This window comes from Aedes albopictus, chromosome 2 (assembly GCF_035046485.1).
Source record: "Aedes albopictus strain Foshan chromosome 2, AalbF5, whole genome shotgun sequence".
Classification (NCBI taxonomy): domain Eukaryota; kingdom Metazoa; phylum Arthropoda; class Insecta; order Diptera; family Culicidae; genus Aedes; species Aedes albopictus.
This window is the reverse complement of record NC_085137.1, coordinates 456030529-456053783: the sequence shown is the minus strand read 5'-3', so window position 1 is coordinate 456053783 and position 23255 is coordinate 456030529. Positions and strand designations below refer to the sequence as shown.

The following is a 23255-nucleotide window of genomic DNA, read 5'->3' as shown; positions in this document are numbered from 1 at the left end:
TAAATATTTTTTTCTGTGTAAATTATTTCGGTCAGAAATCGCAGTTTGATGCTGATTTTATTGTTCAGCAAAGTTAGATAACTAAATGGTGATTCCTAAGAAAATATACACTGTGAAAAAAATCTTTTTAACATTAAAAATATCATTTTTGTCACAAAAACTCAAATATCTCAAAACCCTATCTTTTTACCAACGTAATTTTTTAGGGAAAACGGTCCATTGTATTAGCAATCTACCATAAAAATTTGGTGATGATAAACTAATAAACAAGAAAGTTATGACAATTCAAACATTTCACAATTTTCACATTTAGTAATAATTTTTTTTAGTGTAAATTAGGCTAATACAAATTTCAATTTTCTCTTATGTCACCGCCCCCTCGTAAAATGTTGGTCGGAATTCAACATTTTGAGGGGGGCACAAATTTTAGGTGTAATTCGAGTTCCACATAAACTTTCTTAATAAATCCGATGAGTTTATCGATGTTGCCTAATTGTTCGGATATTTTTCCATCGAATACATTTATTATTTATCATCCTCCCCATTGATGAGTCAACGAGCGTTGTGACAAAAGAAGAAAATGAGATTTGTTCCTGCCTTATTTCGGCCGGAAATCGCAGTTTGATGCTGATTTTATTGTTAATAGCCTTGCGTGAGTAAAACAAGCTGTTTTTATTATGTATTATGTATATTATATGTACAGTAATGTTCCGATTTTATCACGCCCTCCGCGCATTAGTCGTTTATTCATTAATTTGCTGTTACAATTGAGGACAAGTGTTTTCCCTCTTCTTCAAGATGAATGTTGAAAGCATGTTTTGCAACGTTAAAAATATTGAAATGGGTATAGATGTTGAAGTATATATCAAAGCATTTTTGAAAAGGGGCGTGATTAAATTGTTTAAACTGATGTCGCTGATGGTACGGTGGCATGACTCTCTGCACTTAGCACTTCTGGCAATTTCTCAGTTGTTGTCGTTTTCGAACTTCCTGCGCCCTGATTTACCGATGATATACAGATGGCTCGTTTGTCAAAGTCTAGACGGCAGGACGTGCAAATGCGAAAATTTGTATTCAATTTGGGCATAATCAGTCTCTTTCAGTTTATCTATGGTGCTTTCGGTGAGATTTCGTAACTCCTTTGAACATTTTTTTTCATCAAACGGTCTACAAGAGAGCGTTGAGTTGAAAACCTTTGAGAAAACGACTGTTCATGTTGTTCGTTAGATTATAATAAACAAAATCACTTATTAGTTTTAACTGACTAGTTTGGTGTTGTTTGCTTGGCTGAAGAAAAAAATTACTATTTAATATCCATAGCGGTAGTATTTTTTTGCTTTTTCGTGAGCATTGTCATGGTATGTATACAGACAAACAAACGTAACACTGACGAAATTTTCATTGACCACGCCTTTAACGATCATTTTGAATCTTGGTTGTGGCTTTCATAACCAGAAGAGTGCCCATCGTTTTTCTTTGCGTTTGACGTTTCACACTAGTGCCTTCTGATGAAGATATTGCACAACGCAGTGTTTCGTGAAACATTTCCACCAGGTGGTGGTAGTGTGAACTGGGCGATGGATTTTCAGGAAAATTGTTCTAGGCGTTTCGTCTGTTTGTATGTGGTATGTACCTCTCATGCATTTGTTGTTGTTGAAGTTACTCGCATTCTTCCGATCATAAAGTCTGTTCTTTAAGAGGTTTTTTTTTGCAGATAAACTAGACGTATACGCGTATATAAAACTTTTATTATACAGCTTTTGTCTTAAAAATAAGTTTAATTCCGTTTTTCTTATAATCAACAGCTTTTCAACACTATCAAGGGATTTTTTCACCAGTCACGTACAATAAAAAGTATGACACTCTCAATATTTTTGATCAAAACACTGGATCGCGTCTAAGTTTCAAATAGATACTATAGAAATTATAAAAATCAAACAAAAATATCATGAAAACAACTTGTTTAATTCAGGCGGTAGCATTAACAATAAAATCAGCATCAAAAAATAATTCTCAAAATAATTTACACAGAAAAAAAAAATGTTTTTGTTACTAAATGTAAAAATTGTGAAATGTTTGAAATGTTATAACTTTTTTGTTTATCAGTTTACCATCACCAAAATTTTATGGTAGATAGCTGATATGAAGGGCCATTTCCCCTAAAAAATTGACGTTGGTAAAAAGATAGGGTTTTAAGATATTTGAGTTTTTGTGACAAAGATCATATTTTTTTAAAGTAAAAAAATAATTTTTTTACAGTGTATATTTTCTAAGGAATCATCATTTAGTTATCTAACTTTGCTGAAAAATTCATAACAATCGAACAATCCATTTTTGCTGTACAGCTTTTAGAATATTTTTGAACTGTTTTCGCATACACCCTTTTGAAAAGTTAGTCGTGAGTGAATATGAAGGTTTGATATCGAAAAATGGCGATTTAGATGAAATTGAAAAACTGTGCAAAGTTTCAGATATTTTTGAAATGGTCGCTCAGGATCGACTGACATGACTCCGTGGAATTCCTCTTCAGGAGAGTCTATCAATCTACATCCGAGGTCAGTGATATCGAACCCTTTCTGTTATTTGGGAATACATTTGGATTCGAGGCGCATTTTGTACAAACATACAAGGCCTGTTGTTGACAGGTACCAGGTTAGTACCTGTCCAAACTTCCGTTACCTTAAAGCCAGTGCTATTTTGGATTTTCTTTCCTATTTTTGGATATCGCACGGTTACTGGAGTCTCCCATTGTCGGAGAAATATTGCTGCAACACAGTCTGCATTGCTAGTTGCACTATACAAAATCTTTGGCGAAGCCTCAACTCGACGTACGACGACGATCGAATCAGGGTATACAGTCTAGACTCCTACTACACGGTCGGTTCGGGGGTGCAGTAGGAATCCGTGTTGTGGGAATCACAGAGCTTATGGGATTTCGCCTAATTGGGGGTGTAAGCGAATATCTCAGACGTATTACAAGATAGCACCATACTTTCTTCGGCAAAGTTGTAGTACTAGAATGGATCTATCACACAATAACAACTATCATCCAATTAGTTGGCAATTTGGCCGATAGAGGCGCTATGTAGAAGTAGTTGCTATGCACATTCGCCAGTAGAAGCACTCATAAGTTATCACATGCGATATCTCAAGATCTACTTTATTTGGAACAATGTTGTCTTCGGCAAAGTTGTTCAGTAGGTCAAAAACAATCAGGTGATTCAACAATTAGTTGGCGATGTCGCCGCTAGGTGGCGCTAGTCGTCAAGTAAAGTTTCAAACTTCTCTATCTCGAGATCCAGAGCAGATAGAAAAGTTCCGTCTTCGGCAAAGTTTTTCAGGAAGTCAAGAGCAATCTGGTGATTCAACAATTAGTTGGTGTTTTCGCCGCTAGGTGGCGCTAGTTGTCAAGTAAAGCTTCAAACTCCGCAATCTCGAGATCCAGAGCAGATAGAAAAGTGCCGTCTTTGGCAAAGTTCTTCAGGAAGTCAAGAGCAATCTGGTGATTCAACAATTAGTTGGTGATTTCGCCGCAAGGTGGCGCTAGTTGTCAAGTAAAGCTCCAAACTCCGCTATCTCGAGATCAATAGCAAATAGAAAAGTGTCGTCTTCGGCAAAGTTCTTCAGAAAGTCAAAAGCAATCTGGTGATTCAACAATTAGTTGGTGATTTCGCCGCTAGGTGGCGCTAGTCATCAAGTAAAGCTTAAAACTCCGCTATTTCGGGACCAATAGCCGATAGAAAAGTGCCGTCTTCGGAAAAGTTTTTCAGGAAGGCAAGAGCAATCTGGTGATTCAACAATTAGTTGGTAATTTTGCCGCTAGGTGGCGCTAGTTGTCAAGTAAAGCTTCAAACTTCGCAATCTTGAGATCCAGAGCAGATAGAAAAGTGCCGTCTTCGGCAAAGTTTTTCAGGAAGTCAAGAGCTATTTTGTGATTCAACAATTAGTTGGTGTGTAGTGTAGAATTAGCATCTAAGTTAAAATACACAAAAATAAAAACTAAAAAAAAAAAGTTGGTGATTCCGCCGCTAGGTGGCGCTAGTTGTCAAGTAAAGCTTCAAACTCCGCTATCTCGGGACCAATAGCAGAGAGAAAAGTGCCGTCTTCTGCAAAGTTTTTCAGGAAGTCAAGAGCAATATGGTGATTCAACAATTAATTGGTGATTTCGCCGCAAGGTGGCGCTAGTTGTCAAGTTAAGCTCCAAACTCCGCTATCTCGAGATCAATAGCAGATAGAAAAGTGCCGTCTTCGGCAAAGTTTTTCAGGAAGTCAAGAGCTATTTTGTGATTCAACAATTAGTTGGTGATTCCACCGCTAGGTGGCGCTAGTTGTCGAGTAAAGGTTCAAACTCCGCTATCTCGAGATCCATAGCAGATAGAAAAGTGTCGTCTTCGGCAAAGTTCTTCAGGAAGTCAAGAGCAATCCGGTGATTCAACAATTAGTTGGTGATTTCGCCGCTAGGTAGCGATAGTTGCCAAATAAAGTTTCAAACTCCGCTATCTCGAGATCCATAGCAGATAAAAAAGTGCCGTCTTCGGCAAAGTTCTTCAGGAAGTCAAGAGCAATCCGGTGATTCAACAATTAGTTGGTGATTTCGCCGCTAGGTAGCGATAGTTGCCAAATAAAGTTTCAAACTCCGCTATCTCGAGATCCATAGCAGATAAAAAAGTGCCGTCTTCGGCAAAGTTCTTCAAAAAGTCAAGAGCAATCTGGTGATTCAACATTTAGTTTGTGATTTAACCGCTAGGTGGCGCTAGTTGTCAAGTCAAATTTCAGACTTCTCTACCTCTGGATCCAGAGCAGATAGAAAAGTGTCGTCTTCGGCAAAGTTCTTCAGAAAGTCAAGAGCAATCTGGAGTTTCAACAATTAGTTAATGCTTTAATCGCTAGGTGGTGCAAGTTGGCTAGTATAGTTTCAAACTTCGCTATCTCGGTACCCCAAGCAGATAGAAGAGTGTCTTTTGATACGTTGTTTTAAATGTATACTAAAGAATTCCAACGTACGCAAAGTTTTCAGGCAGAGGAAATCTTCGATTTTATCGGCTACACAGTCTTTTAATTTGTAAAAACGAAGTAGAATAGAACCAAATGCGTATAATTCGTTGCAAAACTAGACAAACCAAATGAGTCATGTACCAACAATAACCTGACAAGACAGTTACAGTTAGATGAAACATAAGACCAAAAGCGAAAAATTAGTTATCCCTGCAGATGACAAAAAAACCTCAGTGTTGAAAAGTCGGGTACATAATAAACCTCGTTTTCCTAAATCAAAAGACTGCGTAGCCGTGAATCGTAGATTAATTCGCCAGTCGATCCGCCAAAGATATAAAGAGGAAAAATGAAATTTGTCTCAGCTGACAGTGTAGACTTTTTCAATTAAAAACATATTTTTGTCTAACTTTATCTAGCTCATACATATGTTATTCTAGCTTATATATTTATCTAGCTTCATCTAGCTTATACAGTCAAACCTCAATGAGTTGATATCGAAGGGACCATCGACTCATGAGAATATCGACTCATGGAACATATTTCAAAAACAATTATTTTTTAAAATTTGAATAATAAGAAATATGATTGTCTAATGATCACAGAATTTAAATCAGGGCTTGATTCCGTGGTATAGGGTGCGATAATATTCAAAATTCTACGAAGTTGCATAACAAACATAACTCGTACTCCAGAGAGCTATAGCACACTGGAAATTATGACGTCCGGATTTGAAATTTGGCGGTTTTGTGGTTCGGCTGCATGTAATCACATAGGGGAACTTATGTATTTTCAGCAGTTTTGTTCTCTTCGTCATGTTTTTTTTTTAACTTTTAAACTCACAATTGGCCTTATATCCTTTCCAACAAAGCTGAGTTATATGCCCGAATTTTAGCCAATTTTGTGACAATGGAGGATCTTTGTTGTTTTTAGGATCCTGAGAATCGCTGGCTGATCAAAACAACGCCGTAATATGCACTGTGATACGTGGGTTACCGTTGATTCCGACTACCTTAATCAATGTACCTGTGCTAGCCCATCCGGTCGAGCAAATCATCCGGTTTTAATCGCCCCCAGCATCGAGCAATGAATTGATTCCTTTTAATGAAATTTTTATTCCATCTAAAAACTTTTCTAGCATTTTCACCCTCCGATTCTGCCTTTGTCCAGACCAGGAACTTGGGGTCAAGACTGGTTCTTCCCAGGATCACACATTACTCCCGGGGTCGATCAGTTTCTCTTTGAATCAGTTATTTCTCGGAATGGGAAGTAAACTTAAGAATTTAAATGAACCCAATGCGAAAATATGCACTGGAAATCAAAACTTCACGCACCGTACTTCAATCAGTTGTGATCTTGAAAGTGTCATTGAGCAAAGGAATCATGGAAAATATTGACTCATGGAACATCGACTCATGGAGGTTCGACTGTATGTTCGCACTTAAGCGAATATTGTCATTTTTTTTCCATTTCGTTATCAATTTGAGGGGATTTTTTTATCTATCCTAGCGGCGAAAACACCAATTAGCTGTTGAATCATCAGGTAACTCTTGACTTCCTGAAGAACTTTGCCGGAGATGACCTTCATCTATCTGCTCTGCGTCCCGAGTTAGAGAAGTTTTAAACATTACTTGATAACAACCGCCACCTAGCGGCAAAATCGCCAACTAATTGTTGAATCACCAGATAGATTTTGACTTTCTGAAGAACTTTTCCGAAGACGACATTTTTCTATTTGCTGTGGATATCCAGAAAAAGAAATTTGAAACATTACTTGACGACTTACGCCAACCTAGCGGTGAAATCACCAACTAATTGTTGAATCACCAGATAGGTTTTGACTTCTTGAATAACTTTGCCGAAGACAAAACTTTTCTATCTGCTCTGGATCCCGAGGTGAAGAAGTTTGAAATTTTACTTGACAACTAGCGCCACCTAGCGGCGAAATCACAAACTAATTGTTGAATCACCAGATTACTCTTGACTTCCTGAGGGCCCGTTCATGAACCACGTAAACTAGCAGACTACTATGATATGGCAATTTTTGCCAGGTATTTTCAAATCTGGCCCACTGTGCGAGGGGGAGGGGATCTGAGACTGAGATGAAAAAATTTGGGTCGTAGGGGTTTATTAACGGCCCCTGAAGAACTTTGACGACACTTTTCTATCTGCTTGAGTTCCCGGGTTAAAGATGTTTGAAACTTTACTTGACAACTTGCACCACCTAGCGGCGAAATCACCAACTAATTGTTGAATTACCAGATAGCTCTTGACTTCCTGAAGAACTTTGCCGAAGACGGCACTTTTCTATCTGCTCTGGATCTCGAGATAGCGAAGTTTGAACCTTTACTTGACAACTAGCGCCATCTAGCGGCGAAATCAATCACCAACTAACTGTTGAATCACCAGATTGCTCTTGACTTCCTGAAGAACTTTGCCGAAGACGGCACTTTTCTATCTGCTATGGATCTCCAGATAGAGAAGTTGGAGCTTTACTTGATGACTTGTGCCACCTAGCGGCGAAATCACCCAACTAATTGTTGAATCACCAGATTGCTCTTGACTTCCTGAAGAACTTTGCCGAAGACGGTACTTTTCTATCTGCTATGGATCTCGAGATAGCGGAGTTTGAAACTTTACTCGACAACTAGCGCCACCTAGCGGAAAAATCACCAACTAATTGTTGAATCACCAGATTGCTCTTGACTTCCTGAAGAACTTTGCCGAAGACGACACTTTTCAATCTGCGCTGGATCTCCAGATAGAGAGGTTTGAAACTTTACTTGATGACTCGCACCACCTAGCGGCGAAATCACCAACTAATTGTTGAATCACCAGATTGCTCTTGACTTCCTGAAGAACTTTGCCGAAGACGACACTTTTCTATCTGCTCTGAATCTCCAGATAGAGAAGTTTGAAACTTTACTTGATGACTCGCGCCACCTAGCGGCGAAATCACCAACTAATTATTGAATCACCAGATAGCTCTTGACTTCCTGAAGAACTTTGCCGAAGACGGCACTTTTCTATCTGCTATGGATCTCGAGATAGCGAAGATTGAAGCTTTACTTGACAATAAGCGCCACCTAGCGGCGAAATCACCAACCAAATATTGAATCACCAGATAGCTCTTGACTTCCTGAAGAACTTTGCCGAAGACGGCACTTTTCTATCTGCTATGGATCTCGAGATAGAGAAGTTTGAAACTTTACTTGATGACTAGTGCCACCTAGCGGCAAAATCACCAACTAATTGCTGAATCACCAGATTGCTCTTGAATTCCTGAAGAACTTTGCCAAAGACGGCATTTTTCTATCTGCTATGGATCTCGAGATAGCGGAGTTTGAAACTTTACTCGACAACTAGCGCCACCTAGCGGCGAAATCACCAACTAATTGTTGAATCACCAGATTGCTCTTGACTTCCTGAAGAACTTTGCCGAAGACGACACTTTTCTATCTGCGCTGGATCTCCAGATAGAGAAGTTTGAAACTTTACTTGATGACTCGCGCCACCTAGCGGCGAAATCACCAACCAATTATTCAATCACCAGATAGATCTTGACTTCCTGAAGAACTTTGCCGAAGACGGCACTTTTCTATCTGCTATGGATCTCGAGATAGCGAAGATTGAAGCTTTACTTGACAATTAGCGCCACCTAGCGGCGAAATCACCAACTAATTGTTGAATCAACAGATTGCTCTTGACTTCCTGAAGAACTTTTCCGAAGACGACACTTTTCTATCTGCTCTGAATCTCCAGATGGAGAAGTTTGAAACTTTACTTGATGACTCGCGCCACCTAGCGAGGAAATCACCAACCAATTATTGAATCACCAGATAGCTCTTGACTTCCTGAAGAACTTTGCCGAAGATGGCACTTTTCTATCTGCTATGGATATCGAGATAGCGGAGTTTGAAGCTTTACTTGACAATTAGGGCCACCTAGCGGCGAAATCACCAACTAATTGTTGAATCACCAGATTGCTCTTGACTTCCTGAAGAACTTTGCCGAAGACGACACTTTTCTATCTGCGCTGGATCTCCAGATAGAGAAGTTTGAAACTTTACTTGATGACTAGAGCCACCTAGCGGCGAAATCACCAACTAATTGTTGAACTACCAGATTGTTTTTGACCTACTGAACAACTTTGCCGAAGACAACATTGTTCCAAATAAAGTAGATCTTGAGATATCGTGTGTGATATTTTATGAGTGCTTCTACTGGCGAATGTACATAGCAACCACTTCTGCATAGCGCCTCTATCGGCCAAATTGCCAACTAATTGGATGATAGTTGGTATTGTGTGATAGATCCATTCTAGTACTACAACTTTGCCGAAGAAAGTATGGTGCTATCTTGTAATACGCCAGAGATATTCGCTTACACCCCCAATTAGGCGAAATCCCATAAGCTCTGTGATTCCCACAACACGGACTGCCGTGTAATAGGAATCCGTGTAATAGGTGACCGTGTAGACGGAAGCCGTGTAGTAGGTGTCTAGACTGTATTACTGCACGGGGGCCGGCGCAAGCTGCATATTTTGATTACAAGGCCTATTAGAGACAGGCCTCAGGTGAGTACCTGTCCAAAAGCCTCACGTGGAGAGTAGCAGTGCTTCTTGGTCGGTTTTCATTTTTTCATTCTCGGTCCTCATCGATCGTACGTCGACTTGCTGTGCTGGTAGTGGTTGTGGGAAATGACGGAGAAGAAAATTAAAGAGAAAATCAAAAAGCGGGAGCGCATTGCCGCATCATTAAAGCGGCATGCGCTATTTCTGGGTAGTTTCGTTCCGGATGTCCATACGGGGGAAGTTCAGTCGAGGCTGGATAAAATCGAAACTAAATTTGAAGAGTTTGAGGAGGTTCAGGAAGAGATTGCGGAATTGGATGTAGAAGGGAATTACGAGGAAGACTGTAGTACGGCCTATGAAGAGTTTGAAAGGTTGTACTATCGGTTACGGGCTGCGTTGCTGGCAAAACTGGAACCGGAACATACGGCGGTGGATTTGAACAACACAATACGGAACGGTCAAGCATTGGGAGCTCACACTGGCGTTCGTTTACCGCAGATTTCGCTACCGGAGTTCGACGGCGACTACAAGGGGTGGTTGTCTTTCAAATCAACGTACGTGTCGCTGATCCACGAGTCTGGGGAGCTCAATGATGTTCAAAAATTTCATTACCTCAAATCTGCGCTGAAGGGGGAAGCAGCGAAGCTCATTGAATCGCTCACGCTCACCAATGAAAACTATCCGATCGCTTGGAGCACGATCACGAAGCGGTACTCCAATGAGTATCTGCTCAAGAAGCGGCATCTGCAGGCACTAATGGAGTACCCAAAGGTGGAGAAGGAGTCGTCAACTGCCATTCACGCGTTAGTGGATGAGTTTGAACAGCGGTTGAAGATCTTGAAGCAGCTAGGAGAAAAGACCGACGATTGGGGAGCAATGATCGCTCATTGGATGTGTTCTAAGTTGGACATGAAGACGCTACAGCTCTGGGAGGACCATGCAGCGTCAACGAAGGATCCTACGTTCGCAATTTTAGTGAGTTTTCTAGAAAAGCGGACAAGAGTGTTGGAAGCGGTTTCATCGAACGTCGAAGTGAGGAGCAGCTCACAAAAGGTGGAAGTTAGGCGACAGAAGGTCATTGTGCATTCGGCTACGGAAGGTGAAAGGGGTGGTTCTGCATGCTTTTGTTGCGGGGAATCGCATTTCTTGGGACGGTGCGGCAAGTTTACTAAAATGACTTTGAAGGAAAGGTTGCAGTTTGTGAATGCCAAACGATTATGCAGCAATTGTCTAAAATCTGGCCACTGGGTACGCGATTGTAGTTCAAAATTCAGCTGCCGGGACTGCAGCAAGAGGCACAATTCACTGATTCATCCAGGGTTTCCTTTGAGTAGTAGCGGGTCCGACAGAAACGATCATCCGATCGGCAAGCCGGAGAGCAAACGGAACGAGAAGGCGATCTCTGCAAACCTGGCTACTAATGAGACGGAAGACGATGAAGGAGAGAACGACGAACATGGCGCAGTCGGAACATACAACGTAGGGGCCAAGTTCGGCAAAATTTCAAGTGTTCTACTCTCCACGGTGGTATTGGTCATACGCGATCAGCAAGGAGGAAAACAGTTGGCTCGCGCATTGCTAGACAACGGATCTCAAGCCAACATCATAAGCGAACGACTTGCTGGAATGCTGAATTTGAAACGGCGGACGATAAACGTACCGATAAGTGGCATCGGTGAATCGGAAACACGAGCAAGATTCATGGTAAGCACTGCCGTGAGCTCACGGGTTCAGGACTTCTCAGTGGGGATGGAATTTCTAGTTCTGCAAAAGGTTACTTCAAATTTGCCATCGACGCACGTGTCGATAACGCACTGGAAGTTTCCAAACGACATTCAGCTGGCAGATCCAGACTTCAATACCAGCAACAGAATCGATCTCTTGATTGGAGCGGAACACTTCTACAGATTCTTCTTCGAAAGGGAAATGAAGCGAATTTCTTTAGGACCGGGAATGCCTATGCTGATCAACTCAGTATTCGGATGGATTGTGTCTGGGAAGGTCTCAGAAACAGCAAACAAAACAATTACCTGCTGCGTAGCGGCAACTCCGGATTGTTTGGAAACACAACTGCAAAAATTTTGGGAGGTTGAAAGCAACGAGGATCGGCCACCATGGTCGAAAGAGGAGCAGGACAGCGAAGATCATTTTCTTCGAACTTTCAGTCGCACGGAGGACGGCCGATACGTAGTGCGATTACCAAAACACGTCAATTTCCATCAAATGCTAGGAGATTCTCGTTCAGTAGCGTTAGCAAGGTTCAGGAACCTGGAGAAGCAGTTAGAACGGAACCCAGAGATGCGTCTACAATACAATGCATTTATGCAGGAATACTTAACTCTTGGTCATATGAGGGAAGTAACTGAAGAGGAACTTCTAAAGGAGACAGGCGCAACGATTCCGAAAAGAGAGTATTACTTGCCCCACCATGCCGTGCTTAAGGAATCCAGCACTACAACTAAAGTTCGCGTGGTTTTCGACGGCTCCGCCAGCACGGACAGCGGCTACTCGTTGAACGACGCTCTGCTAAAGGGTCCTGTGGTTCAAGATGAGCTCCTCAGCCTTCTTCTGCGATTCCGGAAGCATGAAGTGGCACTAGTTGGCGATGTCGAGAAGATGTACAGACAGGTGCGTGTACATAATGACGATACCGGATTGCAGCGCATCTTTTTTCGGTTTTCTCCTGATGAACCTGTAAAGGTTTTTGAATTATCAACGGTCACATACGGATTGACACCTTCATCGTTCCTGGCTATACGTGCACTGCATCAACTCGCAGTAGATGAAGGCAATGAATACCCAGAGGCTGCTAACGCTATCGTGTACGATTTTTATGTGGATGACTACATCGGTGGAGCACCCAGCATAGACGAAGCCATTCAGCTTCAAACGGACCTCGACTGTCTTATGAAGAAAGGAGGATTTTCTCTACGCAAATGGTGTTCTAATCGTCCAGAAGTCCTTGCAGCTATTCCCCCCGATCAACTAGGAACAAATTTGTCGATTTCTTTCGAAATTAGCCCGGATGAAAAGGTGAAAACTCTGGGAATCACTTGGGAACCCGGTACGGACCAACTACGATTTATTTTCGACGCACCACAGTGCGAGCAAGTTTGGACAAGACGAAACATTCTCTCGTCTATTGCCAAACTTTTCGATCCTCTGGGATTGATATCACCAGTGATTATAGTAGCTAAAATGCTGATGCAAGAGCTCGCATTACTCAACTCTGGATGGGATGCGCCAGTTCCAGCGGACATAGAGAGAAAGTGGAAGGCGTTCTATTCTCATCTGGATAAAATTTCCGAGCTGCGTATTAGCCGATTTGCATTTGTTTCAAATTGGATAGATGTCCAATTTCATTGTTTCGCTGACGCTTCCACATTGGCTTACGGTGCGTGTTTATACGTGCGAACGATTAATGAAGCTGGAAATGTTCGGATTGAACTCATCGCATCGAAATCTCGCGTCGCTCCACTGAAGAGACTGACGCTGCCACGACTTGAGCTTTGCGCTGCCAAGGAAGCAGCCATATTGCATTCGAAGGTAATCAAAGCCCTGTCTTTGGAAAACGTCCGCTCGATTTTCTGGACTGACAGTACAATTGTCTTACACTGGCTACGAGCTCCACCAAACTCATGGCAGACCTTCGTGGCCAACAGAGTATCGACGATTCAGACTAACACACATGCACGTTCTTGGAGACATGTGTCAGGGAAAGAAAATCCAGCTGACCTAGTGTCCCGCGGAATGGCGATCGAGGAATTTCTGAATAGTCAGTTGTGGAAACAAGGACCTCCATGGCTGCGTAATAGTGAAGATACCTGGCCCAGTGCAGCCGAGGACTACAATCATCACGAAGAACAGTTAGAAGTTCGCAAAACTGTTCATAAAGTTACAGTCGCCGATGCTCCCAATGAACTGTTCAGTCTTCGCTCTTCCTTGCTGTCATTGCTTAGGATCGTTTCATACTGTCGCAGGTTTGCGTACAACTGTCGAAACCCAAACAACAGAAAACGTTCAGCAACTCTGGATCCTGAAGAATTACAGGCTGCAAAAATGGTGTTGACGCGGATTGCCCAGAGTGAAAGATTTCCGGACGAACTTAAAACACTGCAGCAATATCAGCGAGTCGACAACAAATCCAGCTTGAAAAGACTCTACCCATTTCTAGATGTCGACGGTGTCCTCCGAGTTGGAGGGCGTCTACGCTTGTCACAAGAAGCCTACACAGTTAAACATCCTGCTGTTCTACCGAATAATCATCCCTTCACGGATTTGGTTATCCGCTTCTTCCATTGTCAAAATTTCCATAGCGGACCCCAACTCACGTTGTCCGAAATACGACAGGAGTTTTGGCCCATACATGACAAGCGCGTCGTCAACACTGTACTTCGGAAATGTGTTCAATGCTTTCGAGCCAACCCAATTCCGATTCAACAGCCAATGGGACAGCTACCGGCCAGTCGTGTTCGCCCTGGACGACCATTCTTGATAACCGGTGTAGATTATTGTGGGCCATTCTACTTGAGACCGTCACGTCGAAATGCAGCTCCTCAAAAGGTTTACATTGCAGTATTTGTTTGTTTCACAACAAAGGCGATGCACCTTGAAATCGCGGGCGACCTATCTACCGCTGCCTTTCTCTCTGTATTAAGAAGGTTCATCGGTTATCGAGGAGTCCCTGCCGAAATACACTCGGATAATGCCAAGAACTTCTCGGGGGCTTGCAACGAACTCAAATCTCTCTACGACATGCTGAATAACCCGAACAGTCTCACCACCATTAGCAACGAGCTGGCGCAGCAAGGAATCAAATGGCAGTTTATTCCCCCACGTGCTCCCAACTTTGGAGGATTATGGGAAGCCGCCGTACGCTCTGTAAAAACCTCGCTCAAAAAAGATATCGGCCTTAAGCAGTTGAGTTACGACAACTTCGCCACCCTTTTGGTTCAAATTACTGCTGCTTTGAACTCACGACCTCTCTCTCCGCTATCAGACGACCCCACTGAATTTGAAGCGCTAACCCCCGCACATTTTTTGATAGACTCCGTCATGAAAGCAATTCCTGAGCCCAATCTAATATCAATTCCCACAAACCGCCTTGACCACTACCAGCAAATACAGCAAATGTTCCAGTGCTATTGGCAACGGTGGAGCAAGCAGTATTTGACACAGCTGCAAATGACAACGAAAAGCCTGCCGGTCAACTTTTTCCAAATCGGCAGCATCGTCGTTCTACGCGAGGATAACATGCCTCCACTATGTTGGCCATTGGCAAGAATCACTGGCCTACACCCCGGTCCAGACGGAGTTGTGCGTGTTGTAACGGTAAAGACGGCGACTGGAGTGTACAAGCGGGCGGTGAATCGTGTATGTCCGTTACCCACGGATGACCTGGATCGCCGAGTTACGAGATCTACAATGCCAGATGGTGGCTCCAGAGAGGTTTTGAATTAGTAGATTTAAGAATTAAAAATTGTAAAATGGATTCGTTGAAGCTAGTTCAAGGGGGCCGGTAATGTTGGCTTATTAGTTGATTAAGGTAAATTTGAATTGCTACTTAAACTAAAACACAAACAAATTAAAACTTAGTCCTAGTTAAAAACTGTTATACAAAAAAGACACAAATTTGATCATCACTATGAACAGCTTGAACACTCATACAACACAAACTTTGTATACATTGATAACACAGATAAGCATTACGCACAATAGATAGCCAGCAAAACAACCGGCACTTAGTAGCCAACCTATCGTAAGGCAATAAAGATCGTTCTAGATCGTCGCGCGTTTCAACAATAAAAAGGGTCGCTAATTTCTAATCGCTTCCAAATAAAGTGTATTTTCTGTGCTAAAAAGACGGTTGTGTAGTGAATCTCGCAAGGACGAAGTGCCAGTGCCAAGTTTCTAATAGTTCGCCAAATAGTGATTGCATTGGATAGAAGAAATCGGGGTCTGTGAGCCTAAACCAACCCACGAACCAGGAGTAACGAACAACACTAAAAATTATCATTTGTCAAATAATTAAATTTTCACAAAATGTCTCTTAATTTATAAGTTAATATTTTTTTCGTGCTTGTCCGACAAACCAACCAACTCCTGAAGACCTTATCCAGCCATAAAAGTACTATTTTGAAAATAAAATTTGATTGAATGTGATTGAAAGCAATTGAAAGAAAATTATATCCTTAAAAAACGGCCTCTGGCGCGTGGACGATTTCGACATCCATATGATCAACGTTATATTTCCGAAGGTATTTGCATGGAATCAGTCTATGTTCCTTTGCCGTTATAAGATTAGTGGCTCTACTATACTATCCAATAGATACATGCGAGGTTAATCAGTTCGAAGTAGGGGAACGATGACTTTGAAAATTGTCGCATTTTTTTATGGGTACTGTACAATGTACATCCTTAAGTCATTTTTTTCCATCCCATTCTTTCGAAATCATGAAGATTGATACGTCGCTCGGCTTGTTTTGGTTGCAAACCAGAAATGTCCCCGATGACACCCCCGTGGAACCTGTGCTATATGTTCCGGGTGGCCATATTAGTTGATACATACTTCAGTCTATCGTTTCTGACTCAGTCATTCGAAATCATGAAGATTGATATGTCACACGGCATGTTTAGGTTGAAAACCAGAAGTGTCCCCAATGAGGCCCCGCGGAACCTGTCACGGGAATCCGGATGGGCCAACTTATTAAAATCTGGTTATAGCAGTTGTGTTTCACTGTTCACAACAAAAATTTCGCTGAAAATCGATGGTTCAAACACAACAACACACGAAATAATCACTTTTAGCCATTTTAACAACCCCCTGACCCCAGCATAATCCGGAATATCGCCGGAATGGTTCCGGATATTGCATGGCCACTTGAGTATAATAAACAAGCATCAATTTATGATCAATTGAGGGTGACTTCAAAAAAATTGGATGAAAATTGACGAAATGCCAGCATTTTGAAAATGAGTTGTCGGGGGTTGGGTACGTGAAGGTTGAATAAACCTCGAAACAGGTTCCCCAGGGCCAATTCCGAAGGCCACCATAGAGCCGGAGCGGGTTTGAAGGCCTATTTGTGTCCTGCCGGACAGCTACCATCTGTCTGAAAAATATTGCCGAAGACACCAACATTCTATCTAGCAAAGCATTTGATCTACAACTAGATGTCTTTAGCCGTACCGGGACACCATTTGCAAAACACTGTTTTCACGCGAGCGTAACGCTGCGCTCCCAAAACTCAATCAAGAATATTTCAAAAACTATACATTTCTCAGTAAAACTCAGTAAAGATTGCCGAAGTATCTTTTTCACATTAATCCAAAGAAGAAATGTCTAGAAGACTCTATTATTCAAAACCTCATAACAGAGCTAATATACACATATTAGTTTGAAAATTTTAAAAAGATTTCTGCGATGGTGTCCCGTTACGAAATGTAACACGTTATACAAAGGAAATTGGAACCAAAACCCCATAAAACAAGTATTGCATCAGTAAGTATATCTAATAAGCTTGTTATAAAACCTGTTAAACCATATGGTCATGAACATTATATTCGATAGCAGACGTCATTTGTTCACGAAAATTAGTTCCTCGCGGTGTCCCGTTACGCTGGAATGTGTCATATGTTATTGAAATAAAACATATTTTGTACTTAAAATCAAGGATATTTATTGAACTTTCTAGGAATAATAGCCTTAAAATGATTCCGATTGGGTTTTTATGAAATTTCGAACTTTTCTCCGAATACCACTCATCTATCTTGGACAGTCTGTTGATTCACCTGAGCGGTAATTTTGTTCCACCATCTTTGCATCTGTGTTGCATTCCGAACCACCTTTCCACTCTTCTTCAACTTCTGCTTGCTGTAGTGCCAACTTGCCAGATCTGGCCAAAACTCAACAGGTCAATTGGGTTGTTTAGTGAACAAAATATTGCTATTTTCTTTAGCCTATCCGAAAGAGCTCATTTTTCTGAGTATAACGTGATTTTATTGGATTCCAATACGTTCGTTTTGATGGTTAAATTAACAAAACAGTTTTATTTTTTGTGGATAGAATGACAGTTCAATCGATAAAATGACAGTTCGACCCGAATAAAAAAAAATCTCCATACAAACTTTAAATGCATTTTAAAAATAGTTCCCGGAATTCAAAAATTATGTAATTTTGGATTTCGACCAATATTTGGGCGGAGAATCCGATTATGAAATAATCCAGATACCCCTAAAGAACCCAATTGGGTTGTTTAGTGAACAAAATATTGCTATTTTCTATATCCTAATAGAAAGAGCTCATTTTTCTTAGTATAACGTGATTTTATTGTGTTGTAATACCTTTGTTTTGATGGTTAAATAAACAAAACAGTTTTTATTTTTGTGGATAGAATGACAGTTCAATCGATAAAATGACAGTTTATCCCGAACAAAAAAATTTCCCCATACAAACTTCAAATGCATTTTAAAAACAGTTCCCGGGCATCAAAAATGATGAAATTTTGGATTTCGACTAATTTTTGGACGGAGATTCCGATTATGGGATAATCTGGATACCCCTAAAGAACCCAATTGTGAGCTCTACAGAACGGAAGAACACGCTTTTCCAGGCACTCCTGCTTGTACACTTTGAAATCCATGGTCCTGGTTGTCACGAAAGCCTTTGTTTTTTGGCCGCAACTGCAAATACCTTGTCAGATCATCAACTTTCTTATTAGCGAAAACAAACTTGAACTTATTGGGGACATTACCCCGACCTGTGGCTTTATAAAATTTTTATCAGGGAAGCTGACCATAGTCCATTTTCACGTACTTCGCAATTTTTTAACCTTACCACGTCGGATTTTTGAAGTGTGTGTCCAAAATTAATTTTCGATGCGTGGCTTCCATCACGTATAACTTTTAAGAAACGAAACCAATGGGGACAAAACTTTCAGCACTGAAGGAGGCAACATTCCAAAACAAACTGCTGTTAGAATTTTACGGATCCGACCACCAGGGGCGCTGCAGTAAATTGAACAGTGCGTCCAGATATTAAATGACTCAAGCTTTAGGCTATAGGTGAATTCGGATGACCCCCAATTGTAGAGGCGCTACGTGAGATAAGGTGAAAATCGTTTGTTTACATCAAAAATTCAATTTTTCGTTTTCAAAATTAACTCATATTTTGCCTTGGTGGTTGCTATTTTCCATTGGTAATGGCTTCTATTATCATCGATCTCGATTTTATTTTTAAAAAGTGCTCGTTTGTTTCTCTACCTTGCGGAATTCGGTATGAAAAAGTGAAAAAAGTGCAGTTTGCCTATGCTGTGCAATGGCAAATTTTGGCGGAGCCCCTCTTTTCATAGGTTTCTCATTGCTGCCACCAGATGCGGAGGGATCGTTAGCTTCCGTTGGAAATGCCTATAATGTTGTTAATGCTAAATACTCTGTGTTGTACCGAGAATCTTGTCATGTCGTCATTATTGTCTACATTTATCTAGCTTGATTATTTATGTCACGGTATGTCATCTTCCTACACAGTGTCATCAATCTACCATAAAGTTTCTGTACCATGAATTATGAACCGTTAGTTTTCAAATTACTGTCACAAGAAACAAGAAAATGATCTCTTGCTTGCTGTTGTATTTTTCCATACTGCTCGGTCGTATATGTAGACGGTGATCATCTTCTCATACTGATCCACCTATAATAGCTACACTAGGCCTGTCCAGCTTTTCAAAAATGTTCTCTGATTCTCAAGTCCACCCCCATATTTTGATTGGCATCCTAAAAGAAGTAACTGGTCAAAATTTCAGCCAAATCCATTGAAATTAAGAGGTGCATCAAATCAATTTTGTGTTTTTCGACTATTTTTGAATTTCAAAAAATCATAACTACACTAAAACATGTCAAAACTTAATTCTTTCGGCAGAAATTGAAAGCTATACTTGTCTGCTACAACTTCTCCGAACAACGTGTGCCAATAAAATTGAAGGAAACATGTGTCATTATCACATTTGTAATCAGAAAAACCTTAAAAAGCTGATTTTTTGATAGATTTCGTTCTGAAACACCCTAATATACTTAATAAGTTGGATTTTTCAGAACGGCATCATATTCTCCAATGTTTTTTGGTTATTTGCTTCTTTGACACCAATGCTGTAGGAGTTGAGCAAAAATGACTAAAATTCGTGAAAGCCAAATGTGACCTAAAAACTAGCTTTTCGGGTGCAATCACGCTTTGGCGCGCAAAAAGTGGCATCGCGTCAGCACTGATATGATAGCCAATACCTGTCATCGCGCTTGTTTATTATCACCCGTGGTAGGGGGTAGCCAAGGCAAACTACTAGGAAGCAAAGCTACTACGTTCAGTACAATTTCGCGCCACAACGTGATTGCCTCCAAAAAGCTAGTTTTTAGGCCACATTTGACTTTCACGAATTTTAGTAATTTTTGCTCAACTCCTACAGCATTGGTGTCAAAGAAGCAAATAACCAAAAAACATTGGAGAATATGATGCCGTTTTGAAAAATCCAACTTATTAAGTATATTAGGGTGTTCCAGAACGAAATCTATCAAAAAATCAACTTTTTAAGGTTTTTCTGATTACAAATGTGATAATTACACATGTTTCCTTCAATTTTATTGGCACACGTTGTTCGGAGAAGTTGTAGCAGACAAGTATAGCTTTCAATTTCTGCCGAAAGAATTAAGTTTTGACATGTTTTAGTGTAGTTATGATTTTTTGAAGTTCAAAAATAGTCGAGAAACACAAAATTGATTTGATGCACCTCTTAATTTCAATGGATTTGGCTGAAATTTTGACCAGTTACTTCTTTTAGGATGCCAATCAAAATATGGGGGTGGACTTGAGAATCAGAGAACATTTTTGAAAAGCTGGACAGGCCTAAGCTACACACTTATTCGCAGTATAAAAACGCAAGGTAAACGCCCTTCGTTCACCACGGCACTTACCTTACCAGCACATGTGGCACATGCTCATAGTTGCGTGTCGTTCCAAGTTGATGATTTTCCAGATCACCCACTTCAATAAAGTCATTTCTACACAAGGCGAACCATACGGGGAGAATCGCTGTTGGAGGAGACATTCCCTGATGATGCGGGGAACGCACATCATGGAGTAGAATCGCGAAAAGTGAAGTGAATGACCCTTCACCCTCCTATGCTAAAGGTAGCGAACGGAATAGTTTCGCGAAATGACTCTGAGACGAACCATTCATAACCCATAAAACACACATCAGTAGGAATCTTCGCGCTCTGTGCGAGAGAGAATCAACCAAGGGGAAAGAATAATTAACGTTGGATTTAGCTTTAAATTATTTATAATTTCATTGTTATGGGTCGTACGACGGACACGGTGAGTGCGTTGGATTGCCCAGTGGCGTATTTGGTTCGAACCGAACCTCTCGCCAACTAAATTCCAAAACAGATGTTCATGTTTGTGGGGTTTTTCGTCACCGTTGAATTTTATGTTTCGAGATTTTTTGATTTTTTTCGGTGAAATCTCCTGTTTCACCGAAAAAAATCAACAAATCTCGAAACACAGATGTTCATGTAGTTTAGAATAACGTGTCTCGGAATGTACTTTTCCAAGCCGCAACAGAAGTTTTCATGCCTTTTCTGCTCATATCTCCAATGGGGAAACTGTTCTTACAAGTTTTATTTGTGTGTCACATGTCCCATTTTAACTTGTAAATATTTCTAAAGTTAAATTCACATTTGTAGTGCTCTGGCGTAATAGAGCATCAGTCTCATTTTGATGGCCTACATTTAGGTCATTTCGAGCAAAAACCAACTCTCATATAAAGGAATCGTTCCCTAACAGGGACATCAAAATGTAAATGTCTTGTATTGAAACACGAATCAGGATGGCCCCCTAGGTAGTGATGTCGCAAAATTTCAAATAATCGATTAATCTGTAATCGATTAGGGAGCATGCATTAAGTACGTCAAGCTAAAATCGGGAATTTTCGACCCCCCCCCTCCCCCCTTCGTACGGGTTTTTCCTATACTTAATACATTGCTTGTCACACTTTCACAAACCCCCCTCCCCCCTAGGACCGTGACGTACTTAATGGATGGCCCCTTATGCATATGTCTTGTCGATTACCGGTATCGATTAATCGCCTATAATTAATCGATTAGTCCTAGTAATCGATTATATTTTTATTGTGTATTCTTTGTTCATTGCATGTTCTACTGTCCTCCCTCAGGCCTTGAATGTCTTCCTTTAACGATTTGCCGACGCTTTATTAATGGTTTCTGATAACTGAATTTAAATATTAAAATACATCAAAATAATGATTAAATCACTAAACTTTTTCGTAGATTTTAAAATTTAGGACGAAAAAATTCCCTAGTATTGCTACAGATAAAGCAAAACTTCCGCTACGGAACTGTGATCGACTAAGTGAAATGCTGAAACGAAAATCTAGTGACTGGACTTCGAACCTCGACGCCTTTGGGTATTCTTCGATAATTTAGAATTTAGATATTAACACTGCGACAGTTACATTCAAAATAGATCTATTTCATATTCGTGAGTATCTTATGTACTAAACAGTAAACAATACAATTAGTTGAAAGTATTGGTATTCTAAAGTATGCAAGTTCAACCTTCACAAACCAAATATTATTATTGCTATAAAAAGAGATTAGACCAAATTCCAACAATATTTTTCCATAAACAGCTACTAAATTTCTCAAGAAACCGATGCTTGAAACATTTCAACAGCGTCGTAAGGAGTGTTCTTGAAATTAGTTGAAAATGTTCAGGATGCTCTATTTTGAAGCAAGATTGGTTTATTTACGGCTCTCCTGTTACAGTGATCACCAAACTGGTAATAAATTATAATATGGCCATATGAAATAGTAGACGTTCGATAAGTAGAACATGTTTATGTTTCAGTTACTGAATGAAATTCGCTAACTGCAACGACTGACAGCCGTCAAACAGTTGTCAATTGCTGTTGGACGCAGCCAAAATGCACTGAAAAACTTCGCAATGCAGCTATAGTGCATCCGAAAAACATCGCAAAATTATTGCACTTAGCGGACTTGCAGTTAAAAACCATTGCAGTTAAACTGTTTGCACCGAGCGAACATCTACTGTATAACGACAATTATATTTTTTTCCAATATTACTTCTTAGTGAATACAAATTATTTAGTTGAGTTCATGATTTTTATTTTCCACAAAAGCATAAATGAACAACATTTTCATATAAATCAAGATTGTTTACTCTGAATTTATCGCCAGCAGAAGAACGGCCGAGCCAGTTTGGAGGATTTACAAAAAGACTCCTGTGAATAATGCCATGATAAATCTCGAGAGGAATACTTGAAAGAATTCTGGTAAGAATCCTTGGGAAGATTCCCAAAGCAATTCTTGAAGATTTCCCGAAAGAACTCTAGAAGGACTTCTGGAAAGAAATCCGGAACAAACATTTAGGAGAATTCCAGTTAGAGCATATGGAAAATCTTGGTACAATGCCGTAAAAAGCATTGGAAAAACTCTAGGGGAAAATCATGGAAAAAGTTCATCAGAAATCTGTAGAAGATTTGCGGTAAATGCTCTGAAAAAATTCTAGGATTAATACTATGAAAAACTCTGGGAGAAGTTCTTTGAATAATTCCGGAAGATGACCCTGGAAGAATTCCGAATGGTAGGCATCTGTGGGGGAATTTTA

At 40.5% G+C, this 23255-nt stretch overlaps 1 protein-coding gene across 1 annotated transcript; it reads left to right on the top strand.

Moving 5' to 3' along the window:
• Window positions 1-9691: 9691 nt before the first annotated feature.
• Window positions 9692-15025, top strand: LOC134286928 (uncharacterized). Its single transcript, XM_062848628.1, has one exon. It carries the CDS (start codon window positions 9692-9694, stop codon window positions 15023-15025), a length of 5334 nt encoding a protein of 1777 aa, XP_062704612.1.
• Window positions 15026-23255: the final 8230 nt, after the last annotated feature.